The following is a 19,154-nucleotide window of genomic DNA, read 5'->3' as shown; positions in this document are numbered from 1 at the left end:
CCTTTCCTACCCTTCCCCTCCCCCACCCCTTTATCTTTGCCCTTACTGGTTTTTCACCTGGAACCTACCAACCTTCTCCTTCCCACCCTCCCCCCACCTTCTTTCTAGGGCCTCTGCCCCTTCCCCCTACAGTCCTGACGAAGGGTCTCGGCCCGAAAAGTTGACTGATCGTTTCCACGGATGCTGCCCGACCTGCTGAGTTCCTCCAGCGTGTTGTGAGTGTTGCTCTGACCCCAGCAACTGCAGAATATTTTGTGTTAATGTCAGATTAACACAGAATTTTTACTCAGAGTGTGGTGAATGCATGGAATAGGCTGCCGGCGACGATGATGGAGGCAGATACAATAGGGTCTTTTAAGAGACTACTGGTAGGTACACGGAGCTCAGAAAGATAGAGGGCTATGGGTAAGGCCTAGGTAATTTCTAAGGTAAGGACATGTTCGGCACAGCTTTGCAGGCCAAAGGGCCTGTATTATGCTGTAGGTTTTTTTTTTGCATGTGTGTCTGCGTGTGCGATGTTGGCAGGACAATGTCTTTTTCATGTCTTTACAAGGTGCCGAGAGAGAGACTGTGTGGGGCGCCACTCCTCACACAATATTTTTCCCTTTATTTTACGAGGTCGAGTCGCGATCTCGACACTCAACCCGGCACAAATGGAAAGCGGACCCGACTGAACCTCCGTTCCAGAGTCTGGCACTGATGTCATTGAGCCACCAGCTGTAGGTTGTCTATGTTTCTATATAAAGCTTTGGAAATTAGGATCAAATGAAGCACATGAAGATTATACAGAAGCCAGAAGAGATCTAAAGAAGGGAACTAGGAAAGCCAGGAGGGGCCATGAAAAGTCCTTGGCAAGTAGGATTAAGGTGAATCCCAAGGCATTCTACACCAAGAACAAGAGGATAACTAGGGAGGAAGTAAAGGGGGGAACATTTGCTTGGATATAGGTGGTTCTAAACTGTAGAAGCCCTTTGGATGGGGAGCACTTCGGGTCCAGTGATCACAATGCCATTAGTTTCAATATAATTATGGAGAAGGATAGAACTGGACCCAGGGTTAAGATTTTTGATTGGAGAAAGGCTAACTTTGAGGAGATGCAAATGGATTTAGAAGGAGTGGATTGGGACAATTTGTTTTATGGGAAGGATGTAATAGAGAAATAGAGGTCATTTAAAAGTGAAATTTTGAGGGTACAGGATCTTCATGTTCCTGTTAGGTTGAAAGGAAAGGTCAAAAGTTTGAGAGAGCCATGGTTTTCAAGGGATATTGGAAACTTGGTTCAGAAAGACAGATCTACGATAAATATAGGCAGCTTGGAGTAAATGAGGTGCTCAAGGAATATAAAGAATATAAAAAGAATCTTAAAGAAATTAGAAAAGCTAGAAGAAGATGTGAGGTTGCTTTGGCAAGCAAGGTGAAAATAAATCCAAAGGGTTTCTACAGTTATATTAATAGCAAAAGGATAGTGAGGGATAAAATTGGTCCCTTAGAGAATCAGAGTGGACGGCTATGAATGGAGCCAAAAGAGATTCGGGAGATTTTAACCAATTTATTTTCTTCGGTATTCACTAAGGAGAAGGATATTGAATTGTGTAAGATAAGGGAAACAGGTCGGGAAGTTATGGAAACTATGATGATTAAAGAAGAGGAAGTACTGGCGCTTTTAAGGCATATAAAAGTGGATAAGTCACCGGGTCCTGACAGGATATTCCCTAGGACCTTGAGGGAAGTTAGTGTGGAGCAAAACCCTTAACAGTGTTGTTGAGTAGAGGGATCTTGGGATCCAAGTTCATAGCTCCCTGATAGTGACTGCACAGGTTGATAAAGTGGTTAGGAAGGCTGATGGAATGCTTGTTTTTATTAGTCGAGGCACTGAGTTCAAAAGTCAAGAGGTTATGCTGCAACTTTATAAAACTCTAGTTAGGTCGCATCTGGAGTATAGCACGCAGTTCTGGTCACCTCACTACAGGAAGGACGTTGAGGCTTTGGAGAGGGTGCAGGAGAGATTTACCAGGATGCTGCCTGGTTTAGAGGGCATGTGCTGTAACTAGAGGCTAGACAAAGTTGGGTTGTTTTCTCTGGAGCTGTGGAGGCTGAGGGGAGATCAGACAGAGGTTTATAAGATTGAGGGACATAGAAAGAGTAGAAAGGGAGCCGCCATTTCCCAGGATTGAAATGTCTAACACCAGAGGGGTTAGGTTCAAGGGGGATGAGGGGTAAGTTTTTTTACTCAGAGTGGTGGATGCCTGAAATCTGCTGCCTACAGTGGTGATAGAGGCAAATCCATTAGAAGTTTTTAAAGAGACATTTACAATGTGAGGGAAATGGAAGGATTTGGACATTTAGACAGAGGCAGTTAGTTTAGTTGGCCATTTGATTTACTAATTTAATTGGCTTGACGCGGTAGTTTAGTGGTTAGCACAACACTTCACAGTACCAATGACCTGGGTTCAATTCCTGACACTGTAAGGGGTGTCTATGTCCTTCCCGTCACCATGTGGGTTTCCTCCGGGTGCCCTGGTTTCCTCCCACAGTCCAAAGACGTACCGGTTCGTAGGTTAATTGTTCATTGTAAATTGTCCCGTGATTAGGCTAGCATTAAATTGGGGGTATTAGTGGATGGTGCGACTTGAAGGACCGATTTCCCTGCTACAGCTCAATCAATAAAAATTGGATCAGCACCACATTGTGGGCCGAGGGGGCTGTTTTGTTAGCACTCTCATGTAATCACCTTACAGTTTTGCCCCGGTACTGGGGAAAAGCCTCTATCTGTTCACTCTACCTATGCCTGTTGTAATTTTAAACACCCCCGTCTTGTCCTCCTTCGCTCCAACTCGCTCAACCCAGACATGTTCTCAAGTGCAGTGAGCGCCCTGGTGAATCTCCCGATACCCTCTCCTGGGATGAGGTGAACTCAAGATTGCTGTGGCGTAACCAGGGTCATTAAAGTAGAGTGACACATCATGATGGATGGCGGGGTGGAGATACGTCCCTAAATGTGAAGTTATCCACTTTGGTGGCAAAAATAGGAAAACAGATTATTATCTGAATGGTGGCCGATTAGGAAAAGGGGAGGTGCAACGAGACCTGGGTGTCATTATACACCAGTCATTGAAAGTGGGCATGCAGGTACAGCAGGCGGTGAAAAAGGCGAATGGTATGCTGGCATTTATAGCGAGAGGATTCGAGTACAGGAGCAGGGAGGTACTACTGCAGTTGTACAAGGCCTTGGTGAGACCACACCTGGAGTATTGTGTGCAGTTTTGGTCCCCTAATCTGAGGAAAGATATCTTTGCCATAGAGGGAGTACAAAGAAGGTTCACCAGATTGATTCCTGGGATGGCAGGACTTTCATATGATGAAAGACTGGATGTACTGGGCTTGTACTCGTTGGAATTTAGAAGATTGAGGGGGGATCTGATTGAAACTTATAAAATCCTAAAGGGATTGGACAGGCTAGATGCAGGAAGATTGTTCCCGATGTTGGGGAAGTTCAGAACGAGGGGCCACAGTTTGAGGATAAAGGGGAAGCCTTTTAGGACCGAGATTAGGAAAAACTTCTTCACCCAGAGAGTGGTGAATCTGTGGAATTCTCTGCCACAGGAAACAGTTGAGGCCAGTTCATTGGCTATATTTAAGAGGGAGTTAGATATGGCCCTTGTGGCTACGGGGATCAGGGGGTATGGAGGGAAGGCTGGGGCAGGGTTCTGAGTTGGATGATCAGCCATGATCATAATAAATGACAGTGCAGGCTCGAAGGGCTGAATGGCCTACTCCTGCACCTATTTTCTATGTTTCTATGTTTACCAAAGGAGGTGGAAGGTGCTCTATTCCACCCCCCCCCATTAGTTCACAGGTCACCCTTGGGCAGGGTGTGGCACCTGCTTAGCCCCTCCGTCCCGATCAGGGTCACGTTGAGCCATGGGAGCAGGTGGTGGATGGCAGTATGAGTAGCCAGTGCAGATCACAAGTCCTGGTGATGTGACCACTTACTCCAGGCAGACAATCTCTTCATATTGATCATGGCTAGGGGTGTCTCCCATCTTGTAAAGACACGACAATGGCAAACCACTTAGAACACAGAACAGTACAGACCCTTCAGCTCATGATGTGCCGAACCAGCTAAAAACTAAATTAAAAACACCCAAACTCTAATCTCTCCTATCTACACCATGTCCATATCCCTCCATCTTCCTCATATCCATGTGCCCATCCAAATGTCTCTTGAAAGTCTCTAATGTATTTGTCTCTGCCACCATACGAGGCCAGTGCATTCCAGGCATCCACCATTCTGAGTAAAACACTTACCCCTCACATCCCCCTTGAACCTAACCCCTCTCACCTCCAATGAGTGCCCTCTGGTGTTAGACATTTCAACCCTGGGAAAAAGATGCTCTCTGTGCACCCTATCTATGCCTCTCATAATCTTGTAAACCTCTGTCAGATGAAACAACCCAACTTTGCCCAGCCTCTCAGGATGGCCCGTGCCCTCTAAACCAGGCAGCATCCTGGTGAACCCCTTCTGCCCCCTCTCCAAAGCCTCGACACCCTTCCTGTAGTGGGGCGACCACAACAATACTGCAAATGTGGCCTAACCAGAGTTGTATAAAGCTGCAACGTAAATTCTGTAGAAACAAACCGCCCAGAACAATCATGGTTATGAAAAGACCATGATTGCCCAGGGTCTGTATTCTACGTTGTATGTGCAGTACAATACATCCACAACTGAGTGTTGGACAGCTGCTCTTTTCTAGCCACTGCCACCAGGTAGAAAGTACAAAAGCCTCAGGGCTCACACCACCAGATTCAAGAACAATTACCACCGTCAAAAGAGGGTAACTACACATCTATTGAGGTGGTCTCACTTTAGCAGGCAGCCGTCGATCCCGGGGGAATCATGGGTTTGCACCCCTGGTGGACCGTGTCCTCTCCGGGGCACAAGCCTGGGCGGGAAGATTTGAAGAACCGGCTGTTGCCCGTGCGGTGGGCTCCCCCTCTCCACATCACTGATGTTGTCCAAGTGAAGGGTAAGCGCCCATACAGCTTGGCACCAGTGTCGTCACAGAGGCTGCCAGAGTGAAGTTGTAAACAACATCAAACTGCCTCAGGGACCCCGGCTCGGATTTCTTCCTCGGGGTTTTACTCCCGAAGCCTTTCCCGTGGGTGGGTCTGGCCGCAAGGCAGCGGAGGTTTAAAATCTAAGCTTTCCTTCTTCTGCATGGGCTGCCATCCAAGGCTGACAAGCCCCACCTGTCTCTCTTTATCTTGTTATCTCACATTCTCATTATTTATTGCTATCCTTCTGCACTCTGGTTGATCTTTCATTGCTCGTTACAGTTACTGTTCTATAGATTTGCTGAGCACGCCCACAGGAAAATGAATCTCAGGGTTGTATGTGATGATATGCATGTACTCTGATAATAAAGTTTTACTTTGAACTTCAGAAGATCATTTATGGCTCTAATTCTCGTGTTTAGTGGGAGCAGTTTTTACAATGAGTTCCATCTCCTCACTCACATAGAAGTTGAAGGTCCAGTACTCAGCCCCATTGGCCCCCTCCCTACAGATCACCAACAACAAAAGATAGAAATGGGCAAACAATATTTATTCTGGAAGGAATTGAAATGTTTAATAAATAAATAGCATTAGTCGTTGAAGCTCCTGGTCGCTGACAAAACGTAATTTTTTTTTGACAAATCTCAGAATTCCTTTTGTTTCACAACATTAAGCAGCAATAAACAGTGGACAAAAGTGAAATTTAAAAAGTTTTGTGAATACTAACAGTTCATCGCACAGTGTGCTGGCTTGAATGCTGGATGTACTTGAACAGAAATCACTGTGTTCGGCAAAATCGCACCGCTTCCTGCCTTCTAGATTGTAAATAAGGTTAAACATTGAAAGCAAGAAAGTTTCAGTCACTGATGAAATGGTTGGTGGTTGCTCGTCCGATCGGTGCCCTTAACCTGAATCCTGTCAGGACACCGAAATGGAAAAACAATCACATCCCGGTTCCGTATCATTGTTTAAGGCTGACAACGGACACAGTCTGTACACTGCTCCTGGGAAACCGCTCCCAGTCCACCACTGCGAAACGTGCTCGAGGACTCAGTGTAGCTGACCGTTTAGTTGCCGCAGCACACCGACCACGATCTTCCGCAGAGTCTGAAAGAGGAGAGGGGAGATGCAAGATATTAAATGGTTTCACAATCAGAATTCTCTGCAGTCAGTGGGAAAACCTGGTGAATTTGCAGGACAGCTCTTTAATTGGCTAGCTAAGAGGAGGAATTTCTTTAGCCAGAGGGAGGTGAATCTGTGGAATTCATTGCCACAGGTGGCTGTGGAGGCCAAGTCTTTGGGCAACTTTAAGACAGAGGTTGATAGATTTTGATTAATCAGGTCCGCCTGTAGTTTGCTTTGGATTTTGCTCGGTGTGACGACAGCTCCTGTGTGAGAGAGAGAGAGAGGGGATTGGGAGTTTTGATGCTACTGTCACTTTTTTTTGGGGGGGGGGTGTGGCTGTGGATTTGATGTTATCATTGCTGTTTTTTGTGAGGGAGATGGTTTGGGTGATCTGTTAGTTTTTTTTGTGCAAAGGCGGGGTGGGGGTTTGCAGAGTTTGTTTCCTTTTCGAGTCGGTGTTGGGGGGGTGGGGAGTGATGGCTTTTCTTTGCAACAACTCCCATGGTGTTTCTGTACTTCATGGCGATCTGGAGAAGACGAATGTCAGAGTTGTATCGTACGTGCATACTTTGACAATAAGAACCTTTTTGAATGTTTAAAGTGCGACTGACAAACAGGCACCGTCAACACAAACCCAGGGAATAATATTGATGGATAATGCTGAATGCTTAGGGTAGAAGTGACAGTCAGAAGCGTCTTATCAAATCTGGGCCCAGCTGAGCTGTTGCGACTGAAATCGACAACAATCACGCGGAGGAGCACCTTGTGCATGAAGCTGTGCTCTGACCTGTGGTTTGCAGTGTTCCTCAATCCAGGTGAAAACGCAGGCGGATAATTCCTGAAAGCTGGTCACAGGGACGCACGCATCGAAGGACTGGAACAACGTGTCCATGATATTTTGAAATATACTGAATTTGACCTGATCAGTTACTTGGTCTTTGCCTTGTTGAGGATTATTCTGATGGGCTTTGACAATCTGTTCGTAATTCCTGTAAACAAAATCATTCAATTAAACAGTGACAGCTTCACAGGTTTAGAATCTCAGCCACTGGTACGGCCTCACCAGTGAAAGTCCTGCAGTCACCTTTATATGGCCAGGGCATGTGCGTTGCTTGGATTTTCAGCATCTGCAGATTTCCTCTCGTTTGTGAGTCAACTTTATATTTTCACTTAATAGGCATCAAAATAAAATTTGGAAATGCTTTGTACTGTGGAAATATATTTGAGATTTTTAAATGTATTTAACCTTGTAATGTAACAAAATGGAATCTGTATAATCCCAGAGTGCTTTGCTATAAGCTATGTGTATACGTGTCAAGAGGCATGTAATTTCCTGATCATTGTTCATTGTGTAACTAAGGGGGAGGTTGACATACTGCTGACCTTGAGAAGTGCAGCTGTACTGAAGTGGAGGAGCTGACCTCCAGAACAGATAACAGCTAAAGAATAGCCTGCAAACTTGTATTAAAAAAAAACAGACTTTGTAAGCAGCTTCCATCCATGGGGAGTGGAGATGTTTCTCATTGCTAACAACAAACATGTCCTCGAACAGATCCACAGTGTTTATTTTTGGTTATTTTGTTATAGGACCTAGCGAAAGGTACACGACAGTATAAACATTTGAAATATGAAAGTTAACGTTGAATGCTGATAGAATAGCTGGTGCCAAAAGCACAGCCAATTCCTTAGCTCAATATCCAGTGGCATTTTAAGAGACATTTAGCAAGGTGCATGAATATGCAGGGAAGGAGGGACATGGATAATTTGTGGGCAGACAAGTTTAATTTAGCATCGTGGTCAGTATAAACACTGTGGGCTGAAGGGCCTTATCCTGTACGCACGTTTCTCGTAATAACCTCGCATCCCACAATGCTCATAATCTCGAACGTAACTCAGTGATAGTCTCCTTGGCACTTGAGAGTAGGATTACAAAAGTCTCTCTCTCTGGGTGAAGATTTTTTTTCTATTTCAGCTCTAGGATGAGCTGCTGTGTAAACGGGCGACAAAATTGAAAAGGTGATGGATTCAGGACTGAAGGGGCTATATTTGAATGCACATAGTATATGAGGTCGATGATCTTCCAGTGTAATTAGAGATTAGGCAGGTATGATGTTGTGGGCATCACTGAGTCATGGCTGAAACAAAACTATAGCTGGGAGCTTAACATCCAAGGACACACACTGTATCGAAAGGACAGGCTGGTAGGCAGAGGGGGTGGCGTGGCTGTGTTGGTTTAAAAAAAAAATTAATCCCTTCGAAAGAGGTGACATAGAATTGGAAGATGCATAATCCTTGGAGGTAGAGTTAAGAAACTGCTAGGGTTAAAAAAAACCCTGATCAGAGCTATACAAGGCCTCTAAACAGTAGCAAAGATGTGGGATACAAGTTACAATGGGAGATAGAAAATGCACATCAAAAAAGCAATGTTATGATAGTCACAGGGCATTTCAATATGCCACTAGATTGGGGAAAATAAAGTTGGTGCTGGATTCCAAGAGGGGGAAATGCCTGGACGATGGCTTTTCAGAGCAGCTTGTGGCTGAGCCCATGACAGGGTCAGCTATCCTGGAGTAGGTGTTGTCTAATGAATCAGTTTTGATGAGGAAGCTTAAAGTAAAGGAGCCCTTAGGAGACGGTGATCATAATATGATAGAATGTATGACATATGCCAGTGATGTTAAACCTGATTCTGAATTCACCCTGCAGTTTGAGAGACAGAAGCTCAAATCAAATGTACCAGTACTATGGGAATTACAAAGGCACGAGACAGGAGCTGGCCAAAACTGATTGGAAGAGTATCAATGGCTGGAGTTTCTGGGAACAATCGGAAGGTACAGGATATATATATCCCAGTGTAGTAGTTGTATTCTAAAGGCAGGATGACTCAACTGTGGCTGACAAGGGAACTGAAAGCCAACAAAGAACCAAAAGAGAGAGCATATAATATAGCAAAAAAATAGTGAGATGCTAGAGGATTGGGAAACTTTTAAAACCAACAGAAGGCGACTAAAAAATCATTAAAGAAGGAAAAGTTGTAAATTAGCCAGTATTATCAAAGAAGACACCAAAAGTTTATTTCAGATATACAAAGAGTAATAGAGAGGTGCGAGTCTTCCACAGTGAAGACAGATGTGAAATACTTATTCAGTTCATCCACCGCTGGAAAATACGCTGGAGAGGTAATAACGGGGGACAAGGAAATGGTGGATTTCACATCTGCCTTCACTGTGGAAGACACCAGCAGTATGGTGGAAGTTCCAGGTGTCAGGGGTCATGAAGTGCGTTAAGTTCTTGGGAAACCGAAAGGTCTGAATGTAGATAAGTCATCTGGATCAGATGGGTACACCTGAAAGAGGTGGCTGAAGAGATTGTGGAGGCATTGGTCATGATCTTTCAAGAATCACTAGATTCTGGCATGGTTCCAGAGGGTGGGAAAATTGCGAATGTCACTCCACTCTCCAAGAAGGGAGAGAGGCAGAAGAAAGGAAATTATAGGCCAACACGAGGTAATCTGCAGATGCTGGAAATATAAGCAACACACACAAAATGCTGGTGGAACACAGCAGGCCAGGCAGCTTCTATGGGAAGAGGTACAGTTGACGTTTCGGGCCGAGACCCTTCGTCAGGACTAACTGAAAAAAGAGGTAGTAAGAGATTTGAAAGTGGGAGGGGGAGGAGGAGATCTGAAATGATAGGAGAAGACAGGAGGGGGAGGGATGGAGCTAAGAGCTGGAAAGTTGATTGGCAAAAGGGAAACAAGGCTGGATTATATTATATCCCGCCAATTATAGGTCAGTTAGTCTGACCTCAGTGGTTGGGAAGATGTTGGAGTTGATTATTAAGGATATGGTTTCAGACACTTGGAGGCACATGATAACTTAGGCCAAAGTCAGCATAGTTTCCTTCAGGGGAAAATCTTGCCTGACAAATCTGTTGGAAATCTTTGAAGAAATAACAAGCAGGATAGACAAAGGAGATTCTGTGGATGTTGTGTACTTGGATTTTTAGAAGACCTTTGATAAGGTGCCACACATGAGGCTGTTTAACATGGTACCATAGGAAAGCTACTAGCATGGATAGAGCATTGGCTGATTGGCAGGAGGCAAAGGGCAGTAATAAAGGGAGCCTTTTCTGGTTGACTGCTAGTGACTACTGTTGTTCCACAGGGGTCTGTGTTGGGACAACTGCTTTTTAGATTTAAGGAGCTGGTGGTAGACCTGAGGAGAGCTAAGGTACCGGTGACCCCTGTTTCCATCCAGGGGGTCAGGGTGGACATGGTGAAAGATTACAAATACCTGGGGATACAAATTGACAATAAACTGGACTGGTCAAAGAACACTGAGGCTGGCTACAAGAAGAGTCAGGGCTGTCTCTATTTCCTGAGGGGACTGAGGTCCTTTAACATCTGCCGGACGATGCTGAGGATGTTCTACGAGTCTGGGTTGGCCAGTGCTATCATGTTTCCTGTTGTGTGCTGGGGCAGCAGGCTGAGGGTAGCAGACACCAACAGAATCAACAAACTCATTCGTAAGGCCAGTGATGTTGTGGGGATGGAACTGGACTCTCTGACGGTGGTGTCTGAAAAGAGGATGCTGTCCAAGTTGCATGCCATCTTGGACAATGTCTCCCATCCACTACATAATGTACTGGGTGGGCACAGGAGTACATTCAGCCAGAGACTCATTCCACCGAGATGCAACACTGAGCGTCATAGGAAGTCATTCCTGCCTGTGGCCATCAAACTTTACAACTCCTCCCTTGGAGGGTCAGACACCCTGAGCCAATAGGCTGGTCCTGGACTTATTTCATTATTTACTGGCCTAATTTACATATTACTATTTAACTATTTATGGTTCTATTACTATTTATTATTTATGGTGCAACTGTAACAAAAACCAATTTCCCCCGGGATCAATAAAGTATGACTATGACTAGATTTGGATGATGGAATTGATGGCTTTGTGGACAATATGAAAATAGGTGGAGGGACAGATAGTGTTGAGGAAGAAGGGGGGCTGCAGAAGGATTTAGACAGATGAGGAGAATGGGTAAAGATGTGGCAAATGGAATAGTGTTTGGAAGTGTGGTCATGCACTTTGGTAGAAGGAATAAAGAGCAACAAAATTCAAAAATCTGAGGTGCAAAGGGACTTGGGGGTCCTCGTACAGGACTCCCTAGAGGTTAACTTGCAGTGTGAGCTGGTGGTAAGGAAGGCAAAGGCATTCGTTTTGAGAGGAGTAGAATATAAAAGCAAGGATGTAATGCTGAGGCTTTATAAAAGCACTGGTGAGGACTCACTTGGGGTATTGTGAGCAGTTTTGGTCCACGTATCTTAGAAAGGACGTGCTGACACTGGAGAGGATCTACAGGAGGTCCACAAAAAATGATTCTGGGAATGAAAGGCTCATCATATGAGGATAGTTTGATGGCTCTGGGCCTGTACTCACTGGAATTTAGACGAATGAGGGGGAGCTCATTGAAACCTATCGAATGCTGAAGGGTCTCAATAGAGTGGGTATGGAGAGAATGTTTGCTCTATCGGGCAAGTCTAAGACCAGAGGGAACAGCCTCAGAACAGAGGAGCATCCTTTTAGGATGGAGATGAGGAGGAATTTCTTTAGCCAGAGGTGAGTCTGTGAAATTCATTGCTGTGGAGGCCAAGTCTTTGAGTGCATTTAAAGCAGAGGTTGAGAGATACTTAATCAGTCAGGGCGTCAAAGGTTACAGGAAGAAGGCAGGAGAATGGGGTTGAGAGGGATAATAAATCAGCCATGATGAAATGGAGGAGCACACAACGGCCATTCTCAGAGTACATTCTGTTAGTTCCCTTCACTCAGGGACTTAAATTGCATTACACTCTCAGTGCCTCGTTCCCACTAACAATAGATTCTCCTTTCTCCTACTAACGATGTCAGGATAATTTGGCCACAGGATATGTCCTGGCTGCAGGGTTACTTAGATTTATTTATTGAAACACGTTCCCTTTCATTTTATAAACAGTTGTGCGGACCAACCATTGTTGTGAGCAGGAAATTTTTACACAGCCTGAAAACTGCGCTGCACTTTAAACATTTTTTAAATACAACAAAGAAAATCTTTTCAAGTTTTGTAAGCTTTTTCTAGCTGTGTCCAATTCCAGCTGTGCAGCAAGGAAGGCTATGTGCACGGGGGCATTTAGGTTACAGTGCAGCCACGCAACTCAGAGGGAACAGTGATGCCAGACAAGAAATGAGCCATCCAGGCTAAGCCCAGGTTCTGGTGCAGGTCCACAGCCCCGCAGACTCGGGGCTTAAGTTGGCCAAGGAGAAGATAATGACGAAACTTACGTCTTCATGATCTTCAGAGCCATGACGTCTTTCCGCAGAGTGGAGAGCTCTTCGTCTTGCTTCTTCTTCTCCTTGTGCAGGAACTGGATGTAATCGATAGCTGTGGGAACACGATGTTTCACCAGTGTTGACCGTGCACTGCTCATGGAAATTCTGACCCAGCTTCCCGAATAAGGCATAAGCTGAACTGTTTCCTATCATGCTCAAAATCACACAGTCTACTGCAACTGTGTGGAAAAAACATAGAAAACCTACAGCACAATACAGGCCCTTCGGCCCACAAAGCTGTGCTGAACATGTCCTTACCTTAGAAATTACCTCAGGTTACCCATAGCTCTCTATTTGTCTAAGCTTTATGTACCTGTCCAGGAGTCTCTTAAAGGACCCTATCGTATCCGCCTCCACCACCGTCGCCGGCAGCCCATTCCACGCACTCACCACTCTCTGCATAAATAACTTAACCCTGACATCTCCTCTGTACCTACTTCCAGGCACCTCAAACCTGTGCCCTCTTGTGCTAGCCATTTCAGCCCTGGGGAAAAGCCTCTGACTATCCACACGATCAATGCCTCTCATCATCTTGAAGGTTGGATTTGAACCAAAAACTTGAAAAAGAACTGGAAGAACTCCATGGAAACCTAATACCCACATAATCAGGCTGTGTTGTCAGTTTGTTTATATGTTGATAAACGTAATGATTAACTTGACAAAGCGGAGCTTTAGTGGGATTTGGACATTACTGGCAAGGCCAGCATACACGTGGCAGCAAGGACAAGCTCTCCAGGCAGCACCAGGTCGCCGGTACCGGAAAGCGTTGTGCTAACCACTGCATTACCGTGCCAACCGGACCGTGTAGGACGGACCATAGATGTCCAAGTGCTCTCTGTGTGAAGGTTGTCGTGTCTCCTGACAGACGGGAAAGAGATCCATAAGCTTAAACAAGCGCAGAGAAGATTTACAGGGATGTTGCTGGGACTTGAGGACCTGAGTTACAGCGGAAGGTTGAATGGGTTAACAGTTTATTCCCTGGAACGTAGGGAATGCACTGTATGTGAGGCGGTACAGACCACTGCCTTCTTAAGTGACAGAGGCCTTAGGTTTAGAAGGTGCAGACTGTGAAGGATGGGAGGGGTATGGAGAGCTATGGTCCAGATCAGGTTGATGAGTCCTGGCAGAAGAATGTTTCAGTGCAGGTTAGATGGGCCAACGGCCTACTTCTGTGCTCCAGTTCTCTAACACTCTAGTCTCTGGCTCCTGTTGCAGACGGAGCAGACGTCTGGGGTACTGGGCAGGGTGTCAGGAACATCAGAGCAGACGCCTGGGGTACTGGGCAGGGTGTCAGGAACATCAGAGCAGACGCCTGGGGTACTGGGCAGGGTGTCAGGAACATCAGAGCAGACGCCTGGGGTATTGGGCAGGGTGACAGGAACGTCAGAGCAGACGTCTGGGGTATTGGGCGGGATGTCAGGAACGTCAGAGCAGACGTCTGGGGTACTGGGCAGTGTGTCAGGAACGTCAGAGCAGACTCCTGGGGTCTTGGGCAGGGTGTCAGGAACGTCAGAGCAGACGTCTGGGGTACTGGGCAGGGTGTCAGGAACATCAGAGCAGACGCCTGGGGTACTGGGCAGGGTGTCAGGAACGTCAGAGCAGACGCCTGGGGTATTGGGCAGGGTGTCAGGAACGTCAGAGCAGACGCCTGGGGTACTGGGCAGGGTGTCAGGAACATCAGAGCAGACGCCTGGGGTACTGGGCAGGGTGTCAGGAACGTCAGAGCAGACGCCTGGGGTACTGGGCAGGGTGTCAGGAACATCAGAGCAGACGCCTGGGGTACTGGGCAGGGTGTCAGGAACGTCAGAGCAGACGTCTGGGGTATTGGGGGGGTGTCAGGAACGTCAGAGCAGACGCCTGGGGTACTGGGCAGGGTGTCAGGAACATCAGAGCAGACGCCTGGGGTATTGGGCAGGGTGTCAGGAACGTCAGAGCAGACTCCTGGGGTCTTGGGCAGGGTGTCAGGAACGTCAGAGCAGACGCCTGGGGTATTGGGCAGGGTGACAGGAACGTCAGAGCAGATGCCTGGGGTATTGGGCAGGGTGTCAGGAACATCAGAGCAGACGCCTGGGGTACTGGGGGGGTGTCAGGAACGTCAGAGCAGACGCCTGGGGTATTGGGCAGGGTGTCAGGAACGGCGAAGCAGACGCCTGGGGTATTGGGCAGGGTGTCAGGAACGTCAGAGCAGACGCCTGGGGTACTGGGCAGGGTGTCAGGAACGTCAGAGCAGACGCCTGGGGTATTGGGCGGGGTGTCAGGAACGTCAGAGCAGACGCCTGGGGTATTGGGCGGGGTGACAGGAACGTCAGAGCAGACGCCTGGGGTATTGGGCGGGGTGACAGGAACGTCAGAGCAGACGCCTGGGGGTATTGGGCAGGGTTGAAATATCTAATACCAGCGGGCATCCGCTGAAGGTTCAAGGGGGATGTGAGGGGTAAGTTTTTGACTCAGAGAGTGGTGGATGCCTGGAACGTGCTGCCTGGTCCGGTGTTAGAGGAAAATCATTTAGAAGCTTTTGAGAGATGTTTGGTTAGGCCCATGGATATAAGGAAGATGCAGGGTATGTGGACATTGTATAGGCAGGTGGGATTAGTGCTTGGGAGTTTTTGACTTGCTTGTTAGCTGGTTTGGCACAACACCCTGACTGAATGGCTTGTTCCTGGTCTGTACTCTCCTGTGTTCATAAATGCACCAGTATTTACTAACAGGCAGAATTATACAAAGAAGCCACAGGGCCGATCAACCTTCCATCAGCACAGGACAGAGGAGCTCTCACTGGCCACCAATACCCCAGCAGGGGCGATGGGCTTAAGAAGAAGAATTATACCCACTTTTCTGAAGAACTGTGGCTTTGCTGAGTTTCTGCGATCCAATTAACGAATCTTGCTGTTGGCAAGTGGGGACGATTGACTGTAAATCATCATATCCTTTCTGTAGGACAGAGTTTGCAGTTGTTAGACCTGTGACCAGTTGTACAAACCTACAAATTTAGTTTCTAGAAGTCTGAATCTCACCTTGATAGCATTCCGTCTCTTTTGCTCAGCCTGTGTGTGGGCTTGTCTTCGCCGATCTTTGTACGTCTCTTTATACGTAGGCTCCTGTCTGTAATCACTGTCTTCGTCATCTGTAGTTGGAGAACAATTATTGTCTGACATGCACACAGCTACAGAGGAAACATAACAGGCCAGTCACCTTATTACAGTCTCATCAACACAATCATTGTCAATCATTTCATTACAGTCACATTAACACAACGGGTCAATCATTTTGTTACAGTTTCATTAACACAACAGAAGTGACTTCATAAGAGCCTCATTCACACAATGTATCGATCAATTTATTACAGTCACATTAACACAATGGGTCAATCAGCTCATTACAGTCTCATTAACACAATGGTCAATCAGCTCATTACAGACTCATTAACACATGTCAATCAGTTCAGTACAGTCTTAATGGGACAGTCACTTTATTACAGTCTCATTAACATGAGTCAATCAGTTCTCTACAGTCTCATTAACACAATGGGACCGTGACTTCATCACAGTCTCCTTAACATAAAGGGTCAATCAGCTCATTACAGTCTCATTTACATGTGTCAATCAATTAAACGGGTCAGTCACTTCACAATCTCGTCAAAATGACGGATCAATCGTTTCATTACAGTCTCATCCACGCAACGAGTCAGTCACCTCATTACAGTCATGTCAACGCGATGAGTCAGTCACCTCATTATAGTCCTGTCAAAACGATGGGTCAGTGACTCCATTACCCAAGTGGGCCAGTCACCTCATTACAGTCTTGTTAACATGAATGGCCAGTCACCGCAGTACAGTCCTGTCAACACAACGGGTCAGTCATCTCATTACAGTCCCATCAACCCGATGGGTCAGTCACCTCATTACAGTCTTGTCAACGCGTCAGGTCAGTCAGCTCATCACAGTCACGTCAACACGACAGGTCAGTCACCTCATCACAGTCTCATCAACGTGACAGATCAGTCACCTCATTACAGTCTCGTCAATGCGACAGGTCGGTCAGCTCATTACAATCACGTCAATGTGATGGGTCAGTCACCTCATTACAGTCTTGTTAAAACGACGGGTCAGTCACCTCATTACAGTCACGTCAATGTGACGGGTCAGTCACCTCATTACAGTCTTGTTAGCACTAAGGGTCCGTCACCTCTTTACAGTCTCGTCAATGCGCAGGTCAGTCACCTCATTACAGTCTTGTCAACGCAACAGGTCAGTCACCTCTCTACAGTCTTGTCAATGTAATGGGTCAGTCACCTCATTACAGTCTTGTCAATGTAACGGCTCAGTCACTTCATTACAGTCTTGTTAACACGACGGGTCAGTCACCTCATTACAGTCACGTCAATGTGACGGGTCAGTCATCTCATTACAGTCTTTTCAACACGACAGGTCAGTCACCTCATTACAGTCTTGTCAACGCAATAGGTCAGTCACCTCACTGCAGTCTTATCAATGTGACAGGTCAGTCACTTCATTACAGTCTTGTTAATGCAACAGGTCAGTCACTATATAGTCTTGTTAATGTAACGGGTGAGTCACCTCATTGCAGTCTCATCAATGCAACAGGTCAGTCACCTTATTACAGTCTCGTCAACACAACAGGTGAGTCACCTCATCACAGTCCCATCAACACGACAGGTCAGTCACCTCATTTAAGTCCCGTGAACACAACAGGTCAGTCACCTCATTACAGTCTTGTCAACGCGACGGGTTAGTCACCTCACTACAGTCTTGTTAATGCAATGGTTCAGTCACCTCATTACAGTCTCATCAATGCAATGGGTCAGTCACCTCATTACAGTCTCAACAATGCAATGGGTCAGTCACCTCATTACAGTCTTGTCAATGTAATGGGTCAGTCACCTCATTACAGTCATTATCACCCAGATCATTGATATAGATGACAAACAACAACGGACCCAGCACGGATCCCTGCGGCACTCCGCGAGTCACAGGCCTCCAGTCAGAGAGGCAATCCTCTACTACCACTCACTGGCTTCTCCCACAAAGCCAATGTCTAATCCAATTTATTACCTCATCCTGAATACCGAGCTGAGCTTCTGAACTTCCTTGACCAACTACCATGAAGAGTCCTTGTTAAATGTTTTGCTAAAGTCCATGTAGCCAACATTCACCACCTTGCCTTCATTCACTTTCCTGGTAACTTCCTCGAAAATCTTTGTGAGACACGACCTACCACTGGTAAAGCCATGCTGACTATCCCTAATCAGTCCCTGTCTATCCAAATACTCATGTATCCAGTCCCTTAGAATACCTTCCAATTACCTACCCACCCACTACTGACATCAAGCTCAACAGCCTTTTATTTCCCAGCTTATTTTTACAGCCTTTAGGCAGGACATTAAGAGCAGAATTAGGCCATTCAGCCCATCGAGTCTGCTCTGTCATTCTATCAACTATCCCTCTCAATCTCATTCTCCTGCCTTCTCCCCGTAACCTTTGTTGCCCTGACTAATCAAGAACCTGTCAACCTTTGTTTTAAATATACCCAGTGACTTGGCCTCCATAACTGCCTGTGGCAATGAATTGCACAGACTCACCAGCCACTGGTGAAAGTGTTGACACTTTCATTCCCAAAATCATTCTCATGAACCTCCCCCTGATCCTCCCCAACACCAGCTCATTTCTTCTTAGATAAGGGGCTCAAAACTGTTCACGATACTGTGTGTGTCTGACCAATGCCTTACAAAGCCTCAGCATTACGACTTGCTTTTATATTCTAGTTCTCTTGAAATGAATGCTAACATTGCACTTGCCTTGCTCACCACAGACTCAACTTGCAAATTAACCTTTAGGGAATTCCACTCAAGGACTCCCAAGTCCCATCGTACCTCAGTTTTGAATTTTGTCCCCATTTAGAAAACAGTCTTTGCCTTTATTCCTTAAAGCAAAGTGCAGGACCATACATTTCCAGACATTGCATTCCATTTGCTATTTCTCTGCCTATTCTCCTAATCTGTCTAAGCCCTTCTGCAGTCTCCCTGCCTCCTCAACACGACCTGTCCCTCCATCGATCTTCATCATCAAAATCATTAACATATAAAGTGCAAAGTAGTCCCCACATCGACCCCTACAGAACACCACTAGTCACCGGAACCATTTAAAGGCCCCACTCTTTGCCTCCTGCCAATCAGCCAATGCTCTATCCATGCAAGTATCTTTCCATAATACCATGGGCTCTTGGTTAGCATGTGTGGCACCTTGTCAAAGGCCTTCTGAAAATCCAAGTAAACAACAGCTACTGATTCTCCTTTGTCTATCCTGTCTGTCATTTCCTCAGAAAATTCCAACAGATTTTAGCTTCTCCCTCTCGAACTGCAGGGTGAATTCTATCATATTATGATCACTGCTTCATGAGGGTTCCTTTACCTTAAGCTCCCTAATCAAATCTGATTCATTACACAACACCCAAACCAGAATGGTCTTTCCCCTAGTGGGCTCAGCCACAAGCTGCTCTAAAAAGCAATTTGTAGGCATTTTACAAATTCGCTCCCTTGAGGTCCAGCACCAACCTGATCTTCCTGATCTTCCTGCATGTTGA

The 19,154-nt window shown here is 46.2% G+C and overlaps 1 protein-coding gene across 10 annotated transcripts in view; it reads right to left on the bottom strand.

Annotated features, from left to right (window-relative positions):
- Nucleotides 1–5,590: 5,590 nt before the first annotated feature.
- The window catches only part of mlx (MAX dimerization protein MLX), a 34,846-nt gene continuing 21,282 nt past the window's right edge, over nt 5,591–19,154 (bottom strand). For 5 of the 10 annotated variants that reach the window (XM_063037115.1, XM_063037117.1, XM_063037116.1 and 2 more), the window contains 5 exons: nt 15,569–15,717; nt 15,386–15,485; nt 12,507–12,606; nt 6,968–7,169; nt 5,591–6,162 (listed from right to left, as the gene is read on the bottom strand). In XM_063037115.1, coding sequence (XP_062893185.1) covers nt 6,106–6,162; nt 6,968–7,169; nt 12,507–12,606; nt 15,386–15,485; nt 15,569–15,717 — 608 coding nt within the window. In that variant the 3' untranslated portion in view covers nt 5,591–6,105. The remainder of the gene's footprint in view (nt 6,163–6,967; nt 7,170–12,506; nt 12,607–15,385; nt 15,486–15,568; nt 15,718–19,154) is intronic. The other 5 variants (XM_063037118.1, XM_063037120.1, XM_063037119.1 and 2 more) reach the window with 1 other exon arrangement.

This window comes from Mobula hypostoma, chromosome X1 (assembly GCF_963921235.1).
Source record: "Mobula hypostoma chromosome X1, sMobHyp1.1, whole genome shotgun sequence".
NCBI classification, from domain to species: Eukaryota; Metazoa; Chordata; class Chondrichthyes; order Myliobatiformes; family Myliobatidae; genus Mobula; species Mobula hypostoma.
This window is presented reverse-complemented; position numbering and strand designations above follow the sequence as displayed.